Source organism: Salmo salar, chromosome 19 (genome assembly GCF_965601325.2).
Source record: "Salmo salar chromosome 19, fSalSal1, whole genome shotgun sequence".
Lineage (NCBI taxonomy): Eukaryota > Metazoa > Chordata > Actinopteri > Salmoniformes > Salmonidae > Salmo > Salmo salar.
In genome coordinates this window covers 80320908-80342484 of record NC_138309.1, presented here as the reverse complement: position 1 = coordinate 80342484, position 21577 = coordinate 80320908, and the positions used below count along the sequence as shown (strand labels likewise).

At 42.3% G+C, this 21577-nt stretch overlaps 1 protein-coding gene across 5 annotated transcripts in view; it reads left to right on the top strand.

Moving 5' to 3' along the window:
• Nucleotides 1-21577, top strand: part of LOC106579638 (guanine nucleotide-binding protein G(olf) subunit alpha) — a 77025-nt gene that overhangs the window by 30605 nt on the left and 24843 nt on the right. For all 5 annotated transcript variants that reach the window (XM_082965995.1, XM_014159739.3, XM_014159740.3 and 2 more), the window contains exon 5: nt 3581-3678. In XM_082965995.1, the coding sequence (XP_082822121.1) occupies nt 3581-3678 (98 nt within the window). The remainder of the gene's footprint in view (nt 1-3580; nt 3679-21577) is intronic.

The window sequence follows — 21577 nt, the reverse complement described above, 5'->3', positions numbered from 1 at the left end:
TCTCACTTGTTCTCTCACTATCTCTCTGTCTCTCTCGCGATCTCTTTCGGTGAATCCTTTGTCTGGGGCTCATTTGCTCTGGGCTGCATCACCATTTCCTAACAGCAGAGATTTAGACCAGATTAGTCTACTCTACAGCATGGCATGGCACAGATAGGCAGGCAGTCAGGCAGGGAGTCAGACAGACAGACAGACTTGCAGGCAGGGAGACAGGCAGGCAGGCAGTCAGACAGTTGAGATTTGCTTATGTTTTTCGATCAGAAAGTGGTTGTGTGTGTGTGTGTGTGTGTGTGTGTGTGTGTTTGACAGGAAGGGAGGTTTTGAAGTGTAACAGGACGTAGCTGAGAGACGCAGGATCACGCCTCACTGGCGTTGTGACCAGCGCTGTGTCTCCCCTGACGATCTTGTCTGATGGTGTGTGTGTTTGAGAACTATTCATTCTGTTGATGACTCATCGTAGCCTTATGTATGACAGTAAAGCTATACCTGTGCCAGAAACTCAGGCTCTGTAAAATTGCTTAGTGCATAGCTGTGCATTGGAAAATATATCTAAGAATCCTTTCTCTCCTTGTGTTCTCCAACTTGGTTTCTAAGGTGAAATACATTCAAGGGGATCATTCATGGGACTTGATGAACCATTGTATTCAAAAAGGGATGACCATGAATAACAATGTGGATATTGCTGCATTCATGGTTTATGGAATATGTATCCACACGCACAAACTGAAACACTGGGGCATTTAATGGAGCGTTTAGTGACAGCAAACCGTAGCTGACAGGCAGACTACCCAAAGGGCTTCATCGAGTGAGTTGATTACTCTTTACACGTGACTGAGAATGTCGTCTCAACAGAACTTTGTCTTTTGATTTGCCTGTGGTTACCATAACACAAGTGTTGCAGAAGACACAGGAAGAACCCCCCCCCCCCCCCCACCCCACACACACACACACACACACACACACACACACACACACACACACACACACACACACACACACCCCGTTGTTTTGAGCTGAACGTCCACAGCCTCCCTGTGTTCTAGGTCAGGTGTCAGACCACCCTGAACATGGCCTTTACATGACTGTGATGTCACCCATCACCTGGACAGAACTGTGGCCCAAACAACTAACAGTCACATCCACCATAGATTGACCCTGTGTTGTGGCACTAAAGACAGCGGTATTCTAGCACAATCTCCCTCTCTGGTCCAATGGTGGGTATACAAGGGATAGAGTTGATACCCAGGGGTGGGTGAGTGTGCCCAGGGAATCTGAGGTGATCGCACTGGTAGCGGTGTGGAGGGACTGGAGGATGCCTGAAAAGCAGCCAGGGATGTCATTAGCCACAGCCCCATGGGCTAGCTGTTTCTAACCTAACTGCTAATGACTCTTTTTTTGCCTTCGCCGCGTCACTAATGAAGGCTTAGGTTCAGTAAAGGACGTGCTGGTTAAATGCAAGGGCTCCTAATGGGCTTCAGTGTTTTGTTTACGTGTTTTTGTGTCACCAGGTGTTCCCCAGGGCTCAGTGTTGGGCCCTGTGAGTTTTGACTGTGGGGAACCGCAGGGCTGCTTTAGTATTCCCCATCCCTGTGATAGGCTGCCTGTCAAGTAGGCTACATAGGTTCTCTACAGCTGTTTAGTTTTTTTGCTCAAGTGTTTTCTTTCTTCAGGAATTGAAACTGGTGCAAATTTTGGATTTCATAGTGGTGAATTTCACTTTATTATCGTGGATTTCAGTAGGCTGGGTACCTCCCCTTTTTTACACTCCACAATTAATTAACCTTCTTAGACAATTTTGGGGTTTCAAAATTGTAGAAAAGTATAGGCTGTGTGCTTGTCAGTAGTTATAGAACGTTCTAGAGCACCCTCATTGCAATCCCTGTGATACTGACAGTCTTAGGTTGAGTCGACAACAGTGCAAGTAATGACTCATATGGGGGAAAAACATCCGATTTTCCTCAGTCACGAGACCAACAGGACCTGGCTCAGTGTTATTGTAACGTAGTAACATGGCACACGTTAAAGCAACATCCCCATATCTTCTCCATTCTCCCTGTAAACACATAGTACAGCAGCGTCTGGACTGATACGGGCAGCAGAGCAGATGAACTGTCTCTGTGTCCTCCTCTCTGCTTAGCGACTTCCTGTTCTCGCGGTGAGATCATCAGCCTTGGCCAGGAAACTGCCCTGGCAGGCAGACACACTCTGCTTTGCATGTGGAGAGAGAGATCCTGACTCGGTGCATCAAAATGTCACCTGTAACTAATGGGAGCAAAGAGGAAGTCCGAGAGGTGCGGTTGTGCTCATATACACAGCTGGATTTCAGTGTGTGAAGGGAGACATTCACAGTAAACCTGTTAAGTGAAGCTTATTAAGATGTAGTTTTGAGGTGTAGGTTATTACCATGAGAACTATCTTGCATATTTTGCATATTACAGTGTGTGGAGGAATTGTTTTTCTGATGGTAGAATTGAGGTGTGAAAGTAAAAAAGTAAACTGTCAAAATCAGTAAATGGCCTCCTACTGTGTTTTGTTTCTAGAAAATGGTTGACACATTTTTGACAATAGATACACGGTCGATACTGCACAATAGTTCAGCGCAGACTGTTTAGCTGAATCGTGAACAAGCTGCCATTTACAGGGTTGTTCAAACTTCACTCAAGGCGTTGTTGCATCTGCGTTAGCGACTTTAGCGTCTGAGTTTGTTTTGCATCTCTGTTGCCATTTGTTTGCCTGTATTGTGGTTATTATGCGATGACCCTACCAGGGGACTAATTATTGTAAACCCAGCTCTCGGCTCTCTCTAAGGAACAAGCGGGTGGGAAAACAAGTCTTCTCTTTCTTAGAACCTCACTCCCTCTGTTCGCCTTCCTGCCTCCACTCGTCCCTCCCTCCCTCTCTCTTTCCTATTGGTATACTTCTGAGGCAGAAGACGGCAAACTGTTTGTTTGTGTTGCATCAAAAAAAGCATTTTGGATTTTAGTGCTGGTTGGTCCCTAAAAGTTCAGCTTTATATTGTCATGTCTTTCTCAGTTTGGATATTTAAAGTTAATCTTTATATTGGCATGTCTGTGGCTGTCTAGAAGGCACCAGTGCCATGTTAGATTAGCCCGGTCCTCATATGAAACAAGTTCCCTTCCCACCCTCCTCCACTACACACCTTCTCTCCATAGTGGAAGAGCAGTCTATCATTGAATAGGTATTTATGGGGACGTTCTTTCTCAGGGAAGGGTATAATTTCCCTCCCCCTTATTCTTGTTTTTTGTGTTGACGTCGTGAACGGATCAGACGTTTTCCACCGTAGTTGTATTTGTCATCCTATAGGACCAGTCAGTTCACCCGCTGCAACTCCTGAGTAATGTACAATGATTATCTAACATGCTGCTACAGAGGACACACATCAAATGTACTTTCATCTATCATGCAAATGTACAGCAAAGCCAACGTGATGACAAGTTCTCTCTCTTGTCTGAAACCAAAGCTCCTGTTGAAGACGCCGTGCTCCCTGAGCTGTCACGTGTCTCTCCTTCTCCTAACCCCGTCTCTCTCTCTCTCTTTTCTTCTCTTTCATGAACAACAGGAGTTCTTCGAGCATGCCAAGCAGCTGTGGGACGATGAAGGCGTGAAGGCTTGCTTCGAGCGCTCCAACGAGTACCAGCTCATTGACTGCGCACAGTAGTGAGTACCCCCTGGGCCCCAACCCCATCTCTCTCTTCCACTCTCACCCTTCTTTTCCCATCCACCTTTCTCCTCTCTACCCTTCTCTCCCCCACGCCCCTCTCCACCCTTCTCTCTTCCTCCCTGTCCATTTTCTCCCTCTGTCCTATCCCTTTATCTCTATCTCCCCCATCCCCTTTTCTCTTTCCATTGCTCTCTCTCATCCCCATTCCCCTTTCTCTTTCCATTCCTATACCTCTCTCCCCATCCCTCTTTCTCTTTCCATTCCTCTCTCTCATCCCCATTCCCCTTTTTTCTTTCCATTCCTCTCTCTCATCCCCATTCCCCTTTCTCTTTCCATTCCTATACCTCTCTCCCCATCCCTCTTTCTCTTTCCATTCCTATACCTCTCTCCCCATCCCTCTTTCTCTTTCCATTCCTCTCTCTCATCCCCATTCCCCTTTCTCTTTCCATTCCTATACCTCTCTCCCCATCCCTCTTTCCATTCCTCTCTCTCATCCCCATCCCCATTCCCCTTTCTCTTTCCATTCCTCTCTCTCATCCCCATTCCCCTTTCTCTTTCCATTCCTATACCTCTCTCCCCATCCCTCTTTCTCTTTCCATTCCTCTCTCATCTCATCCCTCTTTCTCACTCTCCATTCTTCTCTATCCATCCATCCCTCCTTTCCGCTTTCCTCCTATATCCCACTCTCCCTCTCTCCCCATCCCTGTGGACTCTCCATCTCTCCACTGAAGTTGCGTGTCCTGCAGTCTGCTAACCCGAACCCCCAGAAGCCCACGTGCCAGGTGCCCTGTTGTGACGACCAAAAGACACGCACAGTTGTGTTCAGATAGTACCCTTAAGACCATATGTGGAGACGCACGCTCCCGGCGAAGAGAGGAGAGGGCTTTTAGCGTTGTTCACAACACGTGTCTTTTACCCTCCACTGAGGTAACCGTGCTTTCAGGCCATTTCACCCAGTCACATTGATGTCCCCAGTAAGGTAGCGCTACCTGGGGTTTAACATGTAGATCTCTTGGAAGCTTGGTCCATATAACAATGTTTGTGTTCCATCTCAGGTTGCTGGCAATTACCGACTGAAATTCATACCACCCCAATATCATTTTTCTGGTTAGCGGTGCGTGAAGAAAACACACGCAGGCACACATGTATTGTTATGCATAACTACTCATCCCCAAGTAACAGGTGACAACCCCTGTTGGAAGAATCCAGTGGAGAGGTTGTTGAAAGTACCTTAATTAAGCCAGTCCAGTTGTTTTACGTGTGAGGATATTCATTGTGTGTTACTCAAGCTTCCTCGTTAATGAAAGGTGGATCCCTCTGAGAGGCAATTTCCATCCCATCACAGCCCTGGTTGCTCTCTCAGCCAATGGTGTGTCTCCGTTGACTCTCCTCATGTGTCCTGGGCATTCTGATTGGCCTTTTAGACCTCATAAAATCACCCATGGAGCTCAGACAAAGTCTTCCAAGTCCTCAGAGGTGCTCTTCAGGGAGTTTAATGGCACATAATGTTTTGGATGTGTGTGTGTGTGTGTGTGTGTGTGTGTGTGTGTGTGTGTGTGTGTGTACACAGTACCAGTCAAAAGTTTTGACACACCTACTCATTCAAGGGTTTTTCTTTAGTTTTACTATTTTCTATGTTGTAGAATAATAGTGAAGACATCAAAACTATGAAATAACACATAGTTGTAGTCGGAAGTTCACATACACCTTAGCCAAATACATTTAAACTCAGTTTTTCACAATTCCTGACATTTAATCCTAGTAAAAATTCCCTGTCTTAGGTCAGTTAGGATCACCACTTTATTTTAAGAATGTGAAATGTCAGAATAATTGTAGAGAGAATGATTTTATTTCATATTTCATCACATTCCCACTGGGTCAGAAGTTTACATACACTCAATTAGTATTTGGTAGCATTGCCTTTAAATTGTTAACCTCTCTGGGGCGTCCCACCCGCGGGACACACTATTCAACAGCCAGTGAAATAGCAGGGCGGCAAATTCAAAACAACAAAAATCTCATAATTCAAATTTCTCAAACATACAACTATTATATCCCATTTTAAAGATACACTTCTCGTTAATCCAACCACATTGTCCGATTTCAAAAAGGCTTTACGGCAAAAGCATAACATTAGATTATGTTAGGACAGCGCTGAGACAAGAAAAACCACACAGCCATTTTCCAAGCAAGGAGAGGCGTCACAAAAACCAGAAATACAGCTAAAATGAATCACTAACCTTTGACGATCTTCATCAGATGACACTCCCAGGACTCAATGTTACACAATACATGTATGTTTTGTTCGATAAAGTTCATATTTATATCCAAAAAACCCATTTTACATTGGCGCGTGATGTTCAGAAAATGTTTTGCCTCCAAAATCTCCGGTGAATGAGCACATCAATTTACAAAAATACTCATCATAAACTTTGATAAAATTTACAACAGTTATTGAAAGAATTATAGATACACTTCTCCTTAATGCAACCGCTGTGTCAGGTTTTCAAAATAGCTTTACGGCGAAAGCACATTGTTCAATATTCTGAGTACAGAGCTCAGCCATCAAAGCAAGCTATACAGTTGCCCGCCAAGTTCTGGAGTCAACAAAACTCAGAAATAGTATTATAAATCTTCACTTACCTTTGCTGATCTTCGTCGGAATGCACTCCCAGGACTCCCACAAGAAATGTTCATTTTGTTCGATTAAACTCCATATTTATGTCCAAATATCTCCGTTTTGTTCGTGCTTTCAGATCACTATTCCAAAGGCATAATGCGCGAGAAAAACCCGAGACGAAAAGTCAAAAAGTTCCATTACCGTTCGTAGAAACATGTCAAACGATGTTTACAATCAATCCTTAGGGTCTTTTTATCATAAATATTCGATAATATTCCAACCGGACAATAGCGTATTCATTACAGAGGAAAAATAAGGAACGGCGTGCTGGTGTGCCTGCGCAGTAAACAACTCATTGGTCTCAGGCAGTCCACTTGTTGAGTCAGCTCTTATTCTCTCCCCAGTAACAGTAGAAGCATGAAACAAGGTTCTAAAGACTGTTGACATCTAGTGGAAGCGTTAGGAAGTGCAAAATGAACCCTAAGTCACTGCATACTGTATAGGCAATCACTTGAAAAACTACAAACCTCAGATTTCCACACTTCCTTGTTGGATTTCTCTCAGGTTTTTGCCTGCCATATGAGTTCTGTTATACTCACAGACATCATTCAAACAGTTTTAGAAACCTCTGAGTGTTTTCTATCCAAATCTACTAATAATATGCATATACCTTCTGAGCCTGAGTAGCAGGCAGTGTACTACGGGCACGCCTTTCATCCGGACGTCAAAATACTGCTCCCTACCCTAGAGAAGTTAACTTGGGTCAAATGTTTTGGGTAGCCTTCCACAAGCTTCCCACAATACGTTGGGTGAATTTTGGCCCATTCCTCCTGACAGAGCTGGTGTTACTGAGTCAGGTTTGTAGGCCTCCTTGCTCGCACACACTTTTTCAGTTCTGCCCTCAAATTTTCTATAGGATTGAAGTCAGGGCTTTGTGATGGCCACTCCAATACCTTGATTATGTTGTCCGTTAGCCATTTTGCCACAACTTTGGAAGGATGCTTGGGGTCATTGTCCATTTGGAAGACCCATTTCTCACCAAGCTTTAACTTCCTGACTGATATCTTGAAATATGAAATAAATCATTCTCTCTACAATTGTTCTGACATTTCACATTCTTAAAATAAAATGGTGATCCTAACTGACCTTAGACAGGGAATTCTTACTCGGATTAAATGTCAGGAATTGTGAAACTGAGTTTAAATGTATTTGGCTCAGGTGTATGTAAACCTCCGACTTCAACTGTATACTGTACTATTTACTGCATTTACTGTTTAGTACTGTAGTGTTTCTGTGGAAGGTAGTATTTACGGTAGTGTCTTTGCAGAATGTAGTGTACTGTAGTATTTACTCTAGTATACTGTAGTGTTTCTGTGGACTGTAGTATTTACGGTAGTGTCTTTGCGGAATGTAGTATACTGTAGTATTTACTCTAGTATACTCTAGTATACTCTAGTGTTTCTGTGGACTGTAGTATACTGTAGTATTTACTGTAGTGTTGTTGTGGACTATAGTATACAATATATGGTCTATACTTGCCATGTAGGTTTCTATGTGTGGAACATATTGGGATATGGGGAGGGGAATGGGCAGGGTATATGCAAATTAAATACTACAGAATTCTATAGTAAGTACTGTATTATTCTATAGTAAACGGGAGTGTTCTATAGTAAGTACTGTAGTATTCTATAGTAAACTGTAGTATTTTTTTTGTGGGTCTGCAGAACCCGACCCCTTATTAGATCATTATTTGACCCTCATTAATAACCATGCCATTTCCATAGGCGACAGTAATGCCTATTATGTAACATACAGTGCAACATGTTGTTGTCAATGATGTGCTTGAATGAGAGTAGACAATATGTGACTCAAGGTTATGATTTCCATAGCTTTTGTTTAAGAGGAGCACTCCAGACACCACTTGGCTTGCTGGCTGAGTTCTAGTCTCTGATTGTGCTCCCCTCTTCGGTGTGAAGCAGTGTTTTATACCACCGGCAAGTTCTGTGACCATGAAATACACACAAGTTGTCCCTTTTCTAATCTCCAGTCAGTCAGAACGTGGCTGTGAGGTGATTGGAGTGGCATGAAATATGTGACGTCAGACCCCCTTGTTGTTCCTCTCCCAGGAAGACACACATTATGCTGAGGCTTACAGAAGGCAGACACACACCCGTCTAGTGTTTGTTCTGGCTAACTGTGTGTGTGTGTGTGAGTGCGCATGCACATATCGCTCAATGCCATGACGCACAGTAACTCCACTGTATCCATGTTTAACAGCTCTATCTCGTTTCCATTGACAATATCTCTGCCTTCTGTATACTGAAACAAAGTGACACCCGTTGGGGCTAGGAGGAGGAAACTGTTATCTGTCAGGGTCCATAACTGACGCTTAGCTCTAAGTTAGCATGACAGCGCATTTCAACCTCTGTTCCTGTCCATTTAGCCGTAGCTAGCATGATAACGTGTTGTTTCTAGTCTGCTCACTTTGTTTCGCCTCAAAGGTAGATTCAGCGATATGTCATTGTACACAGCTGGTAGACAAATGTCAACTCTGCCAAGGCTGCCACTATTGGCTGTTTAAAATCTGTTGATATAGCGGTAAGCACTAAGTCGCTCCTCTGTTTTGATGATGTCATATTGCTGAGTCTTCCTTTAAGTGGTGATTGTCCATTGGTGGCTGGTTCAGAGCCACCATCAGAATGGTGCTATTCTTAGGTCCTCCAATGAACGTGTAAAGCAATGGAAACTGCTGAGCAATCAGTGCTCACTAGCACCCCCTTGTTCAGTTAGCCGCTGCCATCTCTCCAGCCCCAATTGAAACTCAAAATGATTATGGGCCGATCCAAGTGCTTGTGTCAAAGAGGAGGCCCATATTGACGTTCCACAATCCTATAAGCCAGTCAATACCGACTGTATATTGTACATGTAGGGCTGTTTTGGGAGGAGGGGTAGATCCATTTTCAGCATTTGAATTGATTTCAATGTTCTGTTCCATTGCCCAGTCCGTTGGAGCCTTTGGGCCATGCAATGAAGCATCGTTGTTTGGAAAAGCCCATAAATGTCATGGAATGGCTCGTTTGTTTCATTCCACTTTGTTTACTCATTAGTGTTTTGTCCAGAGTTTGACTCAACTTGTTCTAAAGTAAAGTGTCTTGACGTTTTAACTTGTAGCACCCTGTATCAATACAAAACACTGTCAGCTGTGGGTATGTTACACTGTATTAAAACAGTCAACTCCCGAGATAAGGCTGGTGTAACCGATGTGAAATGGCTAGCTAGTTAGCCACGCTAATAGCCTTTCAAACGTCACTCGCTCTGAGACTTGGAGTAGTTGTTACCCTTGCGCTGCATGGGTAACGCTGCTTCGAGGGTGGCTGTTGTCGATGTGTTCCTGGTTCGAGCCCAGGTAGGAGCGAGGAGAGGGACGGAAGCTATACTGTTACGCTGGCAATACTAAAGTGCCTATAAGAACATCCAATAGTCAAAGGTATATGAAATACAAATCGTATAGAGAGAAATAGTCCTATAATTCCTATAATAACTACAACCTAAAACTTCTTACCTGGGAATATTGAAGACTCATGTTAAAAGGAACCACCAGCTTTCATATGTTCTCATGTTCTGAGCAAGGAACTTAAACGTTATCTTTCTTACACATATTGCACTTTTACTTTCTTCTCCAACACTTTGTTTTTGCATTATTTAAACCAAATTGAACATGTTTCATTATTTATTTTAGGGTAAATTGATTTTATTGATGTATTAAGTTAAAATAAGTGTTCATTCAGTATTGTTGTAATTGTCATTATTACAAATACATTTTAAAAATCGGCATTGGCTTTTTTTGGTCCTCCAATAGTCGGTATCGGTATTGACGTTGAAAAATCATAATCGGTCGACCTCTAATACACATAACAACCATATGTTGTACTCTCAAATCTACACGGTAACTCCTGTCGGCTGTGTCACTGATACAGGTAGCTTAGTGGTTAAAGCGTTGGGCCAGTAACCGAAAGGTTGCTGGATCGAATCCCTGAACTGACAAGGTAAAAATCTGTTGTTCTGCTCCTGAGCAAGGCAGTTAACCCACTGTTCCCCAGGCCCCGAAGATGTGGATGTCCATTAAGGCAGCGCTCCCTCCGCACCTCTCTGATTCAGAGGGGTAGGGTTAAATGCAGAAGACACATTTCAGTTGAAGGCATTCAGTTGTACAACTGACTAGGTATCCCCCTTTCCCTACTCATGTGGTCATGTATTCGATAGCTACCACCTCCAAAACATTAGCGCTAGCATGGTAAGTGTTAGCATGATAGGTGTCATCATTAGCTTAGCACAGTAAAGCTGTGTGCGCTAACTGCAGATCCTGGTTTGTGTGCTCATTAGCATTAGCATGCTAAAGCTGTAGATCCTGGTGTGTGTGCTCATTAGCATGCTAAAGCTGTGTGCGCTAGCTGCAGATCCTGGTTTGTGTGCTCAGTAGGCAGTAGGAAGCAGAGGACACTGTTGATGTTGCAGACTGATAAGGCCTTAATATAGTCCTGTGGGAGCACAATAGGTGCCCTGTTCTGACTGGCCTGTTCTGTTTCTAGCTCGGCGAGAGCATTGTGCGTACACAAACCCTGCACTCCCTCTCCCTCTCCAGGCCAGCCCTAGTTAATCTAGATGGTCCAATGTGGAGACTCCTTGTAAGCAGCCTTTAGTTGAGTTTACGTTTCTGTCTCAGCCGTATTTCAAACTGCGCCACTGTCCGCCCAATGAACGTTATTGTTTTTGTTTTGTTGACGAAGTGGAGGTGAGGAGCATTGCACAATTACAGTACATATTCTGTTGTTCTATCAGTGATGTCATGGGGGAAAAACATTGTTTGTTGTTTGCAGTAACTTCTTTGTTGTTGTAATATTGCAAACAGATGTGGCAGTTTGACCATTAAGAATTCCAGCTTTAAAGATATTCTCCAGTACTTTTGTATACCTTTTAGCCAGTAGTTCTGAAACTAGTGCCCACGAGCCAAAAGTGGTCCCCTAAAATTGTGTACTACATTACCTATGTGCACCACATCATTGCTCTCTCTCTCTCACTCTGCTGTGTGGGTCTTGCTAGCTGTGACTCAAATGGCGAGGGGCTGAAGCCCATTGGCTGAAACTCGAATTGCTAGAGGGCTGGCCAACATGGGGGAAATGTAAGGGAAAATGGCACCGCACACCTTCCAGAAAACAGATTCTTTCAAACTAGGAATTTCTTGGCTAATTGAAGCACAGATGTAGGATCTTAATTTGATCACCCTGTTGCAGGAGAACTTTATCATTTCCACTTTGGCATTTCAGACTTGAAAAATGTATCAACCCTACAAAAATGTCCATTATTATAATCCACATAATTCCTGTTGCTGCAGGAATATTTTCCTGCTGTATCAAACTGTCTTAAATTAAGATCTTAGATCTGTAAAAATGTTAATTCTGCTTATAGATTATGCATGTATGAACTACACATTTAGACATCCAGCCCAAAACGGGAGGTTTAAAAAAAACGTACTAGTCACCAAAGTACCAGAGCATGTCACCAACTCTGGTGATCTAGTGCTTTTGGAATTGGCTTTGACTGAACACGTATACCCTAAAAAACTAGTATTGAGATTTCAATTTGAGATCAATTATTGTTCTAATTGAGGTGTGGCGTTCAGCAATTATGTCAATGAATGCAGGAATATCAGACTTCCTATGCACATTTGCCATACAAGGGCTTCCTAGAAGATTGTGCAATGCAGCCAAATTGCTCAGTACAGTTGAATTCAACCACACACTGTGTCATTGTTCTATGATACAGATGCCTTATCTTAATTTGATCATCCTGTTGTAGCAGAAAGCTCGCTCAAATTAAGATCTTACATATGTAGTGTTCATGTGGTTCTGCCATTGTGCTGGATTTCTGCCAGATTATACAATGAGGAGCACCCAGGGTCAAGTGTGTAGCCTGGCCACCGGAGGTCCTCTGAAGATCAGTTCGTAGAGCATGACTCTTCCAATGCCAGGATAGTTGGTTCGTTTCCCAGGACCACCCATACATAGAAACTGTGTGCACGCGTGACTGTAAATAACTTTGGATAAAAGCATCTTGCTAAATGGCATATACTGCATAATGTCTTATTGCCCTTATTCGGTCTGTCTTGTTTTGATGACCATTGCCGTTGTTAGTTCTATTTAATTCTGTGGTTGGACCCTGGTGCTTGCAACACTAGGGTAGTTCTGACCCCCTGCATGAGCCACATATACTGGACATACAGTTAAATACATAAAAATGACAATATCATGATAATGAAGTATTCTATGACCCAGTATAAATGGTAGAATCTGTCGGGGGTCCAATGGGTAAGATTATGTTAATTATGTAGATACTCCTCTATGAAAACGAATGTTCTAAACCTCATGTCTCTATCATAATCCGTACAAAAGTTATTGGAGTTTTTCCCTTGTAGGATGGCTAGAATTAGGGTGACTAAATCATTGGAGGCCAGAGAAAGAAAGTGGTAAAAAATGAGGAAAATAGCGTTGAGTCAGCTAGGCTGGATGCTGTGCGAGAGTTGATGCTGACAGGCTCACTGTTGAACTCCTCTTTCTTCTCCAATCCAGAGGACATAAAACAATATAGAGGTAAGATGCATATACAGTAGATTTTAGATTTTGCAAATCTGTCTGTTTTAAGTTAGAGATATGTTTTCTTGCATGGGCTGCATCTCAATCTGCCAATGTCGGCCTTCCGCATCTGCAGTGGAAGGTGGCAGAGCTACAGCTCTTGTTTGTCAGACTAGGAGACATCCCGGAAATCGGTCTTCTCACAAAAATGTCTGTAGCGTCCATTTGGGCTACAAAATAATCTGACCCCTCTATGAAAAGATGAAACTCTCACAAACATGATGGTGTTCTCTGTTTTGCTCTATGACCCCCACAAGTGTCACGGGAAGGTAACCTGGTGAATGGGGCATTTTCACATCAAAGGTGTAGGGATAATTCCACAAATTAATTTTTTTCTGATCTTTCTTTATATCTCTCAGATTTAGGACAGACGCTTCAAAACATACTTCCTTTTGATTTATTTTTAAACTAACTGTTTTTCCATTTATGAATCTGTTAATCAATGTGTTTCTATGGGCTAATAGCAGTAAGGCCAAATTCAATGTTTCTTCAAATAATTGATTTTTTTATATATATATATATATAGTAACCTACAGGGGTCTTAAAATTAAAAGTCAAATAGCTAAAAGATCCATGGTATGACCATCTTAAAATAATTCCATATGTCAGTTTAGTATAAACCCAACCCTGGGCCTTATTACTGAATGATATGTTAGCTTAGGATAAATCTAACCCCGGGTCTTATTAATGAATGATATGTTAGGTTAGTTTAGTATAAACCCAACCCTGGGCCTTATTACTGAATGATATGTTAGCTTAGGATAAATCTAACCCCGGGTCTTATTACTGAATGATATGTTAGCTTAGGATAAATCTAACCCCGGGCCTTATTACTGAATGATATGTTAGCTTAGGATAAATCTAACCCCGGGCCTTATTACTGAATGATATGTTAGCTTAGGATAAATCTAACCCCGGGTCTTATTAATGAATGATATGTTAGGTTAGCTTAGGATAAACCCAACCCTGGGCCTTATTACTGAATGATATGTTAGCATAGGATAAATCTAACCCCGGGTCTTATTAATGAATGATATGTTAGGTTAGGATAAATCTAACCCCGGGTCTTATTAATGAATGATATGTTAGGTTAGCTTAGGATAAACCCAACCCTGGGCCTTATTACTGAATGATATGTTAGCTTAGGATAAATCTAACCCCGGGTCTTATTAATGAATGATATGTTAGGTTAGTTTAGTATAAACCCAACCCCGGGGCTTATTAATGAATGATATGTTAGGTTAGTTTAGTATAAACCCAACCCTGGGCCTTATTACTGAATGATATGTTAGCTTAGGATAAATCTAACCCCGGGTCTTATTAATGAATGATATGTTAGGTTAGTTTAGTATAAACCCAACCCCGGGGCTTATTAATGAATGATATGTTAGGTTAGTTTAGTATAAACCCAACCCTGGGCCTTATTACTGAATGATATGTTAGCTTAGGATAAATCTAACCCCGGGTCTTATTAATGAATGATATGTTAGGTTAGGATAAATCTAACCCCGGGTCTTATTAATGAATGATATGTTAGGTTAGCTTAGGATAAACCCAACCCTGGGCCTTATTACTGAATGATATGTTAGCTTAGGATAAATCTAACCCCGGGTCTTATTAATGAATGATATGTTAGGTTAGCTTAGGATAAACCCAACCCTGGGCCTTATTACTGAATGATATGTTAGCTTAGGATAAATCTAACCCCGGGTCTTATTACTGAATGATATGTTAGAGAAAGACCCCACTGAACTGTTCAGAACATGAAGAATCATATTTGTCTTGGTGAAATTTATTTTCTAACGTTTATATAGATATTTTTTTATTTTACCCTTATTTTACCAGGTAAGTTGACTGAACACATTCTCATTTACAGCAACGACCGGGGGAATAGTTACAGGGGAGAGGAGGGGGATGAATGAGCCAATGGTTAAATCTATTTTATAACACAAGGAAGGGAAATTTCATCCCTAAAGTGCATTTTTGCACACTCTGGGCGGGGAATTGCCAGGGACCACATGATACAATTATTATACAATACTTTGGTGCCGATACAATATGTATTGAGATTCGATACTGTGATTTTATTGCGATTCGATGTTCCAAACATATTGCTCACCATATGTCTGCAAGAGACAGCCATGAGAAAACACTTTTTCTTTTTTTTTTTATCATTCATGGAAATAAAAGTTTAAAAAAATTAAATAATTGGCTTGCTTTCAAAAGAAGATGGAGAACAGGCTATGAAGGAAAAATACTGGCGTTTTTGTGCAGTTACAGCCAACTAGTGCAAAAAGAACAATTTGATACGCTATATTATCCAAAATAATATCCCGATTTGTAACTTTATCATCTTTTTTTTTTAGCACTACTTTGGGCAGAGTGAGGTGCACACCCTACAATATGGCCTAGAATCAGAATCAACAAGTACATTTACACATACTGCACTCCGAATTTTACTTGGTGACATGGTGCTGCTAGTGGTAGACAACATTTAGAGACAGAATATTCTCACAGAGGAGTTTACATAAAGTTTACATACATTATATACAAAATAATCTGAACAAACATATAAAAGCAACATGGAACAATTTCAACTATTTTACTGAGTTAGTTCATATAAGGAAATCAGTCAATTGAAATAAATTTGTTATACCCTATGGATATCACGGCTGGGAAGGGGCGCAGCCATGGGTGGGCCCGGGAGGTCATAGGCCCACCCACCAGGCTCAGCCAATCAGAATATGTTTTCCCCCACAAAAGGGCTTTATTACAGACATAAATGCTCCTCAGTTTCATCAGCTGTCCAGGTGGTTGGTCTCAGACGATCTCACAGGTGAAGAAGCCGGAAGTGGACGTCCTGGGCTGGCGTGGTTACATGTGGTCTGCGGTTGTGAGGCCGGTTGGACTTACTGCCAAATTCTCCAAAACGACGTTGGAGGTGGCTTATGGTAGAGAAATTAACATTAAATTCTCTGGCAACCGCTCTGGTGGACATTCCTGCAGTTAGCATGCCAATTGCACGCTCCCTAAAAAATTTAGACATCTGTGGCATTGTGTTGTGTGACAAAACTGCACATTTTAGAGTGGCCTTTTATTGTCCACAGCACAAGGTGCACCTGTGTAATGATCATGGCGTTTAATCAGCTTCTTGATATGCCACACCTGTCATGTGGATGGATTATCTTGACAAAGGAGAAATGCTCACAGACAAATATGTAAACAAATTTGAGCACAAAATTTGAGAGGAAAAAAAGAAGAGATTAGAACCACAGTTTAGGACTATAGCATTTCACCATTGGGTAAAAAAAGACTGTAAAATCACAAGAAATTCAGCTAAAAGTGTGTTTAATTTAGAAAATCTGTTCCCAAGTATTCCCACGAATAAAACAAGAGACATGATCGTGTCTCAATATAATCAAGATATGAAATTATTGTTATTTTGAAATAGAATCTATTTTGGGGTTTAGTTGTGGTCAATTTGCAGTGTTCAAATTATTATAACAAAAAAGATTGTCCCGCGGCTGAATCTAGTTTCTACCCCTGCAATACAGGTATACACAAATGATCCTCTATGTTTAAATGATATACATGATATGGCCCTCTCTACTTCATACACTATGTTACCACTAATCTGACACACTAATTCTCATTCATGTAAAGTTAGTCAACAACCATGTCGGTAGCAGTCTCTGGTAAAGTCAATGCTATCTCTAAGGGGTGATTCAATGACTAGTCTAGCTAATCACAGTTTAACACTTTGGCACACCAGCCAACCACACAATGCTTACTGTCAGTGTATGACAGTTTATGACAACATACTTTACTCCGGGCACGATACAAGCTAGTTGGTTGATTGGTAGAGACTGACAGTTGTGATACATTAGTGGTGTGTGATTTGGAGGCAGAGGACCATAGCATATCACCATAAAGACAGATTTGGACCATAGCGCCATAAAGACAGATTAGGGCCATAAAGACAGATTAGGAGCATAGCATATCACCATAAAGGTAGATTAGGACCATAGCATAGCACCGTAAAGATAGATTAGATGCATAGCATGGCACCATAAAGATAGATTAGGATCATAGCATAGCACCGTAAAGATAGATTAGGATCATAGCATAGCATCGTAAAGATAGATTAGGACCATAGCATAGCACCGTAAAGATAGATTAGGACCATAGCATAGCACCGTAAAGATAGATTAGGACCAGAGCATAGCACCGTAAAGACGGATTAGGACCATAGCATAGCACCGTAAAGACACATTAGGACCAGAGCATAGCACCGTAAAGACACATTAGGACCAGAGCATAGCACTGTAAAGACGGATTAGGACCATAGCATAGCACCGTAAAGACACATTAGTACCATAGAACCATAAAGACAGATTAGGACCATAGCACCATAAAGACAGATTAGGACCATATCATAACCCTATAAAGACACATTAGCACCATATCATAGGACCGATTAGGACCATATCGTAGGACCGATTTAGGACCATATCATAGGACAGATTAGGACCGTATCATAGGACAGATTACGACCGTAACATAACACCATAAAGACAGACTTGGAGATGACTACTCTGTGACTCATTCAGTATGAGGGCTGTTTCAAAGTAGCTATGTGTGTACATGCGTATCTGTGCCTGTCTGCTTCTCTGAGTGTGTTTGTGTACGTGTTTCTGTGTCCGTCTGTGCGCATGCGTGCATCAGGCACCAGAGTGAGAGAGAGAGGACATGCAGGAACAGCTGGAGAGCAGAACAGCTGGCAGCAGCACTGTATTTTAGGCCCCAGCCAGCGCCTGTGGACTTCTGTCCACTACTCCTCCCCTTTCTCATCCCCCCTCCTCTCCTCGGGGTCTCTCCCCCCAGCTCCTCAGAGCCTATGTAAACGAGCTGTGGAGCTGGGGCAAGCTGGAGCTATTTTTAGCAGTGCGGAGTTGCAGAGCACAGGCTGGCTGCAGGGTCACGTGGCGCTGTGGCCAAATCAAAGGGAGGAACCCACCAATAGGCTGTAGACAAAGGAAGGTCAGGCACACACACACACACACACACACACACACACACACACACACACACACACACACGCAAAGAGAGAGGTGGTCTGCACATACACACATCTAACACACACACACAACACACATACTAGGTACTGTAGTAGTACATGGGTCTTCGAGCACACACACACACACACACACACACACACACACACACACACACACACACACACACACATACACATATGTGTGTGTGTGTGTATAATATATACATGCATACTGTACACACACACTCATAGACTGTACTACTTACATACACATATAAAATGTTCTCTGGTCTTCAGTGCAAAAACATTCACACACACACCCTTACTCAGAAGGTGAGACAGTGCACATATAGATTGCTTTGCTTTTGCACTCACACAGTCCTCACACAGTCCTGACAAACATTCAACTCAACCAAGCCACACGGGCTGAAGGCTTAGGAGAGGATATCATTGTGACACCAGCTCTGATTATAGCAAAACACACACACACACACGTTTGTGGTGCTACTGGATAGGGATAGGAGGCCCCTAGAGGAATGTGTGTGTGTGTGTGCTTGCAGACAGCTCATCCTTGTGTGAAGCCCCCAGTGCCTTCCACCCCCTCCTCTATCAATCAGGTGTGTGTGTGTGTGTGTGTGGGGGGGGGGGGGGGACGGCACCACACAGACTAGACACAGAGCAGAGCATTTGTCATGCATGTAACTCGCGCTAATACACAGTCCCACACCGATGCTCTGAAGATATTCTGCTTCTTAGAATTATATAGTCGTGGCCAAAAATATTGGCACCCTTGCACTTTTTTCAAATAATGCACCATTTCTTCCAGAAAACGGTTGAAATTAAAACGTCTTTTGATATCCACGTATGTGTCTTTGGTTTGCAGTTCAACAAAACCAAAATATCTGAATAATTTACTAAATGTTAGCTTATTCCACAAAGAAATCCTAAAATGGCCCGGACAATATTATTTGCACCTTCTAGAAGTGGTTAGAAATAATTTGATTTCAAGCAGGTGATTGTCCTTTACTTTGGAATTGAACTTACTATGGCTCTCTATGGTGAGTTGCAGGTGCCTGCAATATAAAAATCGCTAATTCAACCAGTTTGAATAGAGAAATGGACTCATTCTTCTGTTTTGTGTCACTGTGTGTACCGCAATGAGCATGATGGAGAAAACAAACACAACCAGAGAATTATCTGAGGAGGTCAGACACAAGATTATAGCCAAGCATGGACAATCTCAAGGCTACATGTCCATCTCCACAGACCTTGATGTTCCTGTTTCCATTGTACGTAATGTTATCAAGAAGGCCAATGCCACTGTAGCCAACCACACTGGACGTGGCCGCAAGAGAGAACTTGATGGAAGATTACAGCGAAGGATTGTTCCAATGGTGGAGAAAGCACCTTGATCAACTGCCACACAGATTCAAGCTGAACTTTAGACACAAAGTACGACTGTTTCAATTCGTACCATCCGTCGCCAGCTCAATGAAAGGGGGTTATATGGTAGGAGACCCAGGAGGACCCCACTGCTGAGAGAGGGACGTAAAAAACTTGACTGCAATTTGGAAAAACGCATTGGAACATGTCAAAGTCCTTCTGGGAGAATGTCCTGTGGACAAAAAATTGCTTTTTGGTAAAGAACACCATTTCTATGTTTACAGAAAGCAAAATAAAGCTTTCAATGAAAATAACACCTTCCCTACAGTCAAACATGGAGGAGGTTCAGTGATACTTTGGGGTTGCTTTCTTCCTCTGGCACTGAGTGCCTTGAACATGTGTATGGCATCATGAAATCAGGAGAATACCAAGGCATTTTGGAGCGCAATGTCAGACCCAGTGACAGAAAGCTGGGTCTCCGTCAAAGGTTATGGGTCTTCCAGCAGGACAATGACCCCAAACACACTTTAAAAAGTACCCATGAATGATTCAAGACCAAACGCTGGACTTGATTGCAGTTATTTTGACCAAAGTTTGTGCTACCAGATATTAAGTCTAGGATGTCAATTTAAATGGATATATTAAGTTCTGAATCAAAAACAAAGGTTCTGTTTTATTAACAGTGAAATAATGAATTGTGGAGACCAAATACTTTGGTCAATTTCAACTTATTTTTAGGGAAAATTGTGTGTAGCATCACTACTCTGGACGGTTCTGAATTAGAATATGTGGACAACTACAAATACCTAGGTGTCTGGTTAGACTGTAAACTCTCCTTCCAGACTCATATTAAGCATCTCCAATCCAAAATAAAATCTAGAATCGGCTTCCTATTTCGCAACAAAGCATCCTTCACTCATGCTGCCAAACATACCCTCGTAAAACTGACTATCCTACTGATCCTTGACTTCGGCGATGTCATTGACAAAATAGCTTCCAACATTCTACTCATCAAATTGGATGCAGTCTATCACAGTGCCATCCGTTTTGTCACCAAAGCCCCATACACTACCCACCACTGCGACCTGTATGCTCTCATTGGCTAGCCCTTGCTTCATATTCGTCACCAAACCCACTTGCTCCAGGTCATCTATAAGTCTTTGCTAGGTAAAGCTCCGCCTTATCTCGCTCCAGCAGGTATATTTCACTGGTCACCCCTGAAGCCAACTCCTCATTTGGCCGCCTGTCCTTCCAGTTCTCTGCTGCCAATGACTGGAACAAACTGCAAAAATCACTGGAGCTGGAGACTCATATCTCCCTCACCTACTTTAAGCACCAGCTGTCAGAGTAGCTCAGAGATCACTGCACCTGTACATAGACCATCTGTAAATAGCCCATCCAACTACCTCATCCCCATACTGTTATTTATTTTGCTCCTTTGCACCCCAGTATCTCTACTTGCGCACTCATCTTCTGCACATCTACCATTCCAGTGTTTAATTGCTATATTGTAATTACTTTGCCACCGTGGCCTGTTTATTGCCTTACCTCCCTTATCCTACCTTATTTGCACACACTGTATGTATACTTTTTCTATTGTATTATTGACTGTATGTTTGTTTATTCCATGTGTAACTGTTGTTGTTTGTGTCGCACTGCTTTGCTTTTTCTTGGCCAGGTCTTGGCCTACCTGTTTAAATAAAGGTAAAATAAAAAAATGTATATGGCAACTTCTGTATACATGCCTGTATGGCAACTATACTAAATAGCTCCAATCCTGGTGGTAATGCATCTAAAATGGAGGATAGTTGAAGGCCCATCCTTCTTCTCTGACTGCCTTCACCACTAGGTCCTCGTCAGACATTTTGATTCCTTCTCTAGTTTGTCACCTTCATTACTCAGCACACAGCCTTTGGTCATTGTTTGTGCATGTGCAGAGGTTTCTAGACAGATACAATTTGAAGACTGTGTGTGTGATGTACTCTGATTCTTTAGGTAGTTTATGACTTCTCTCCCCAGTCAGTTAGATCCAGCTGTTGTGACTTCTCTTCCCAGTCAGTTAGATCCAGCTGTTGTGACTTCTCTTCCCAGTCAGTTAGATCCAGCTGTTGTGACTTCTCTCCCCAGTCAGTTAGATCCAGCTGTTG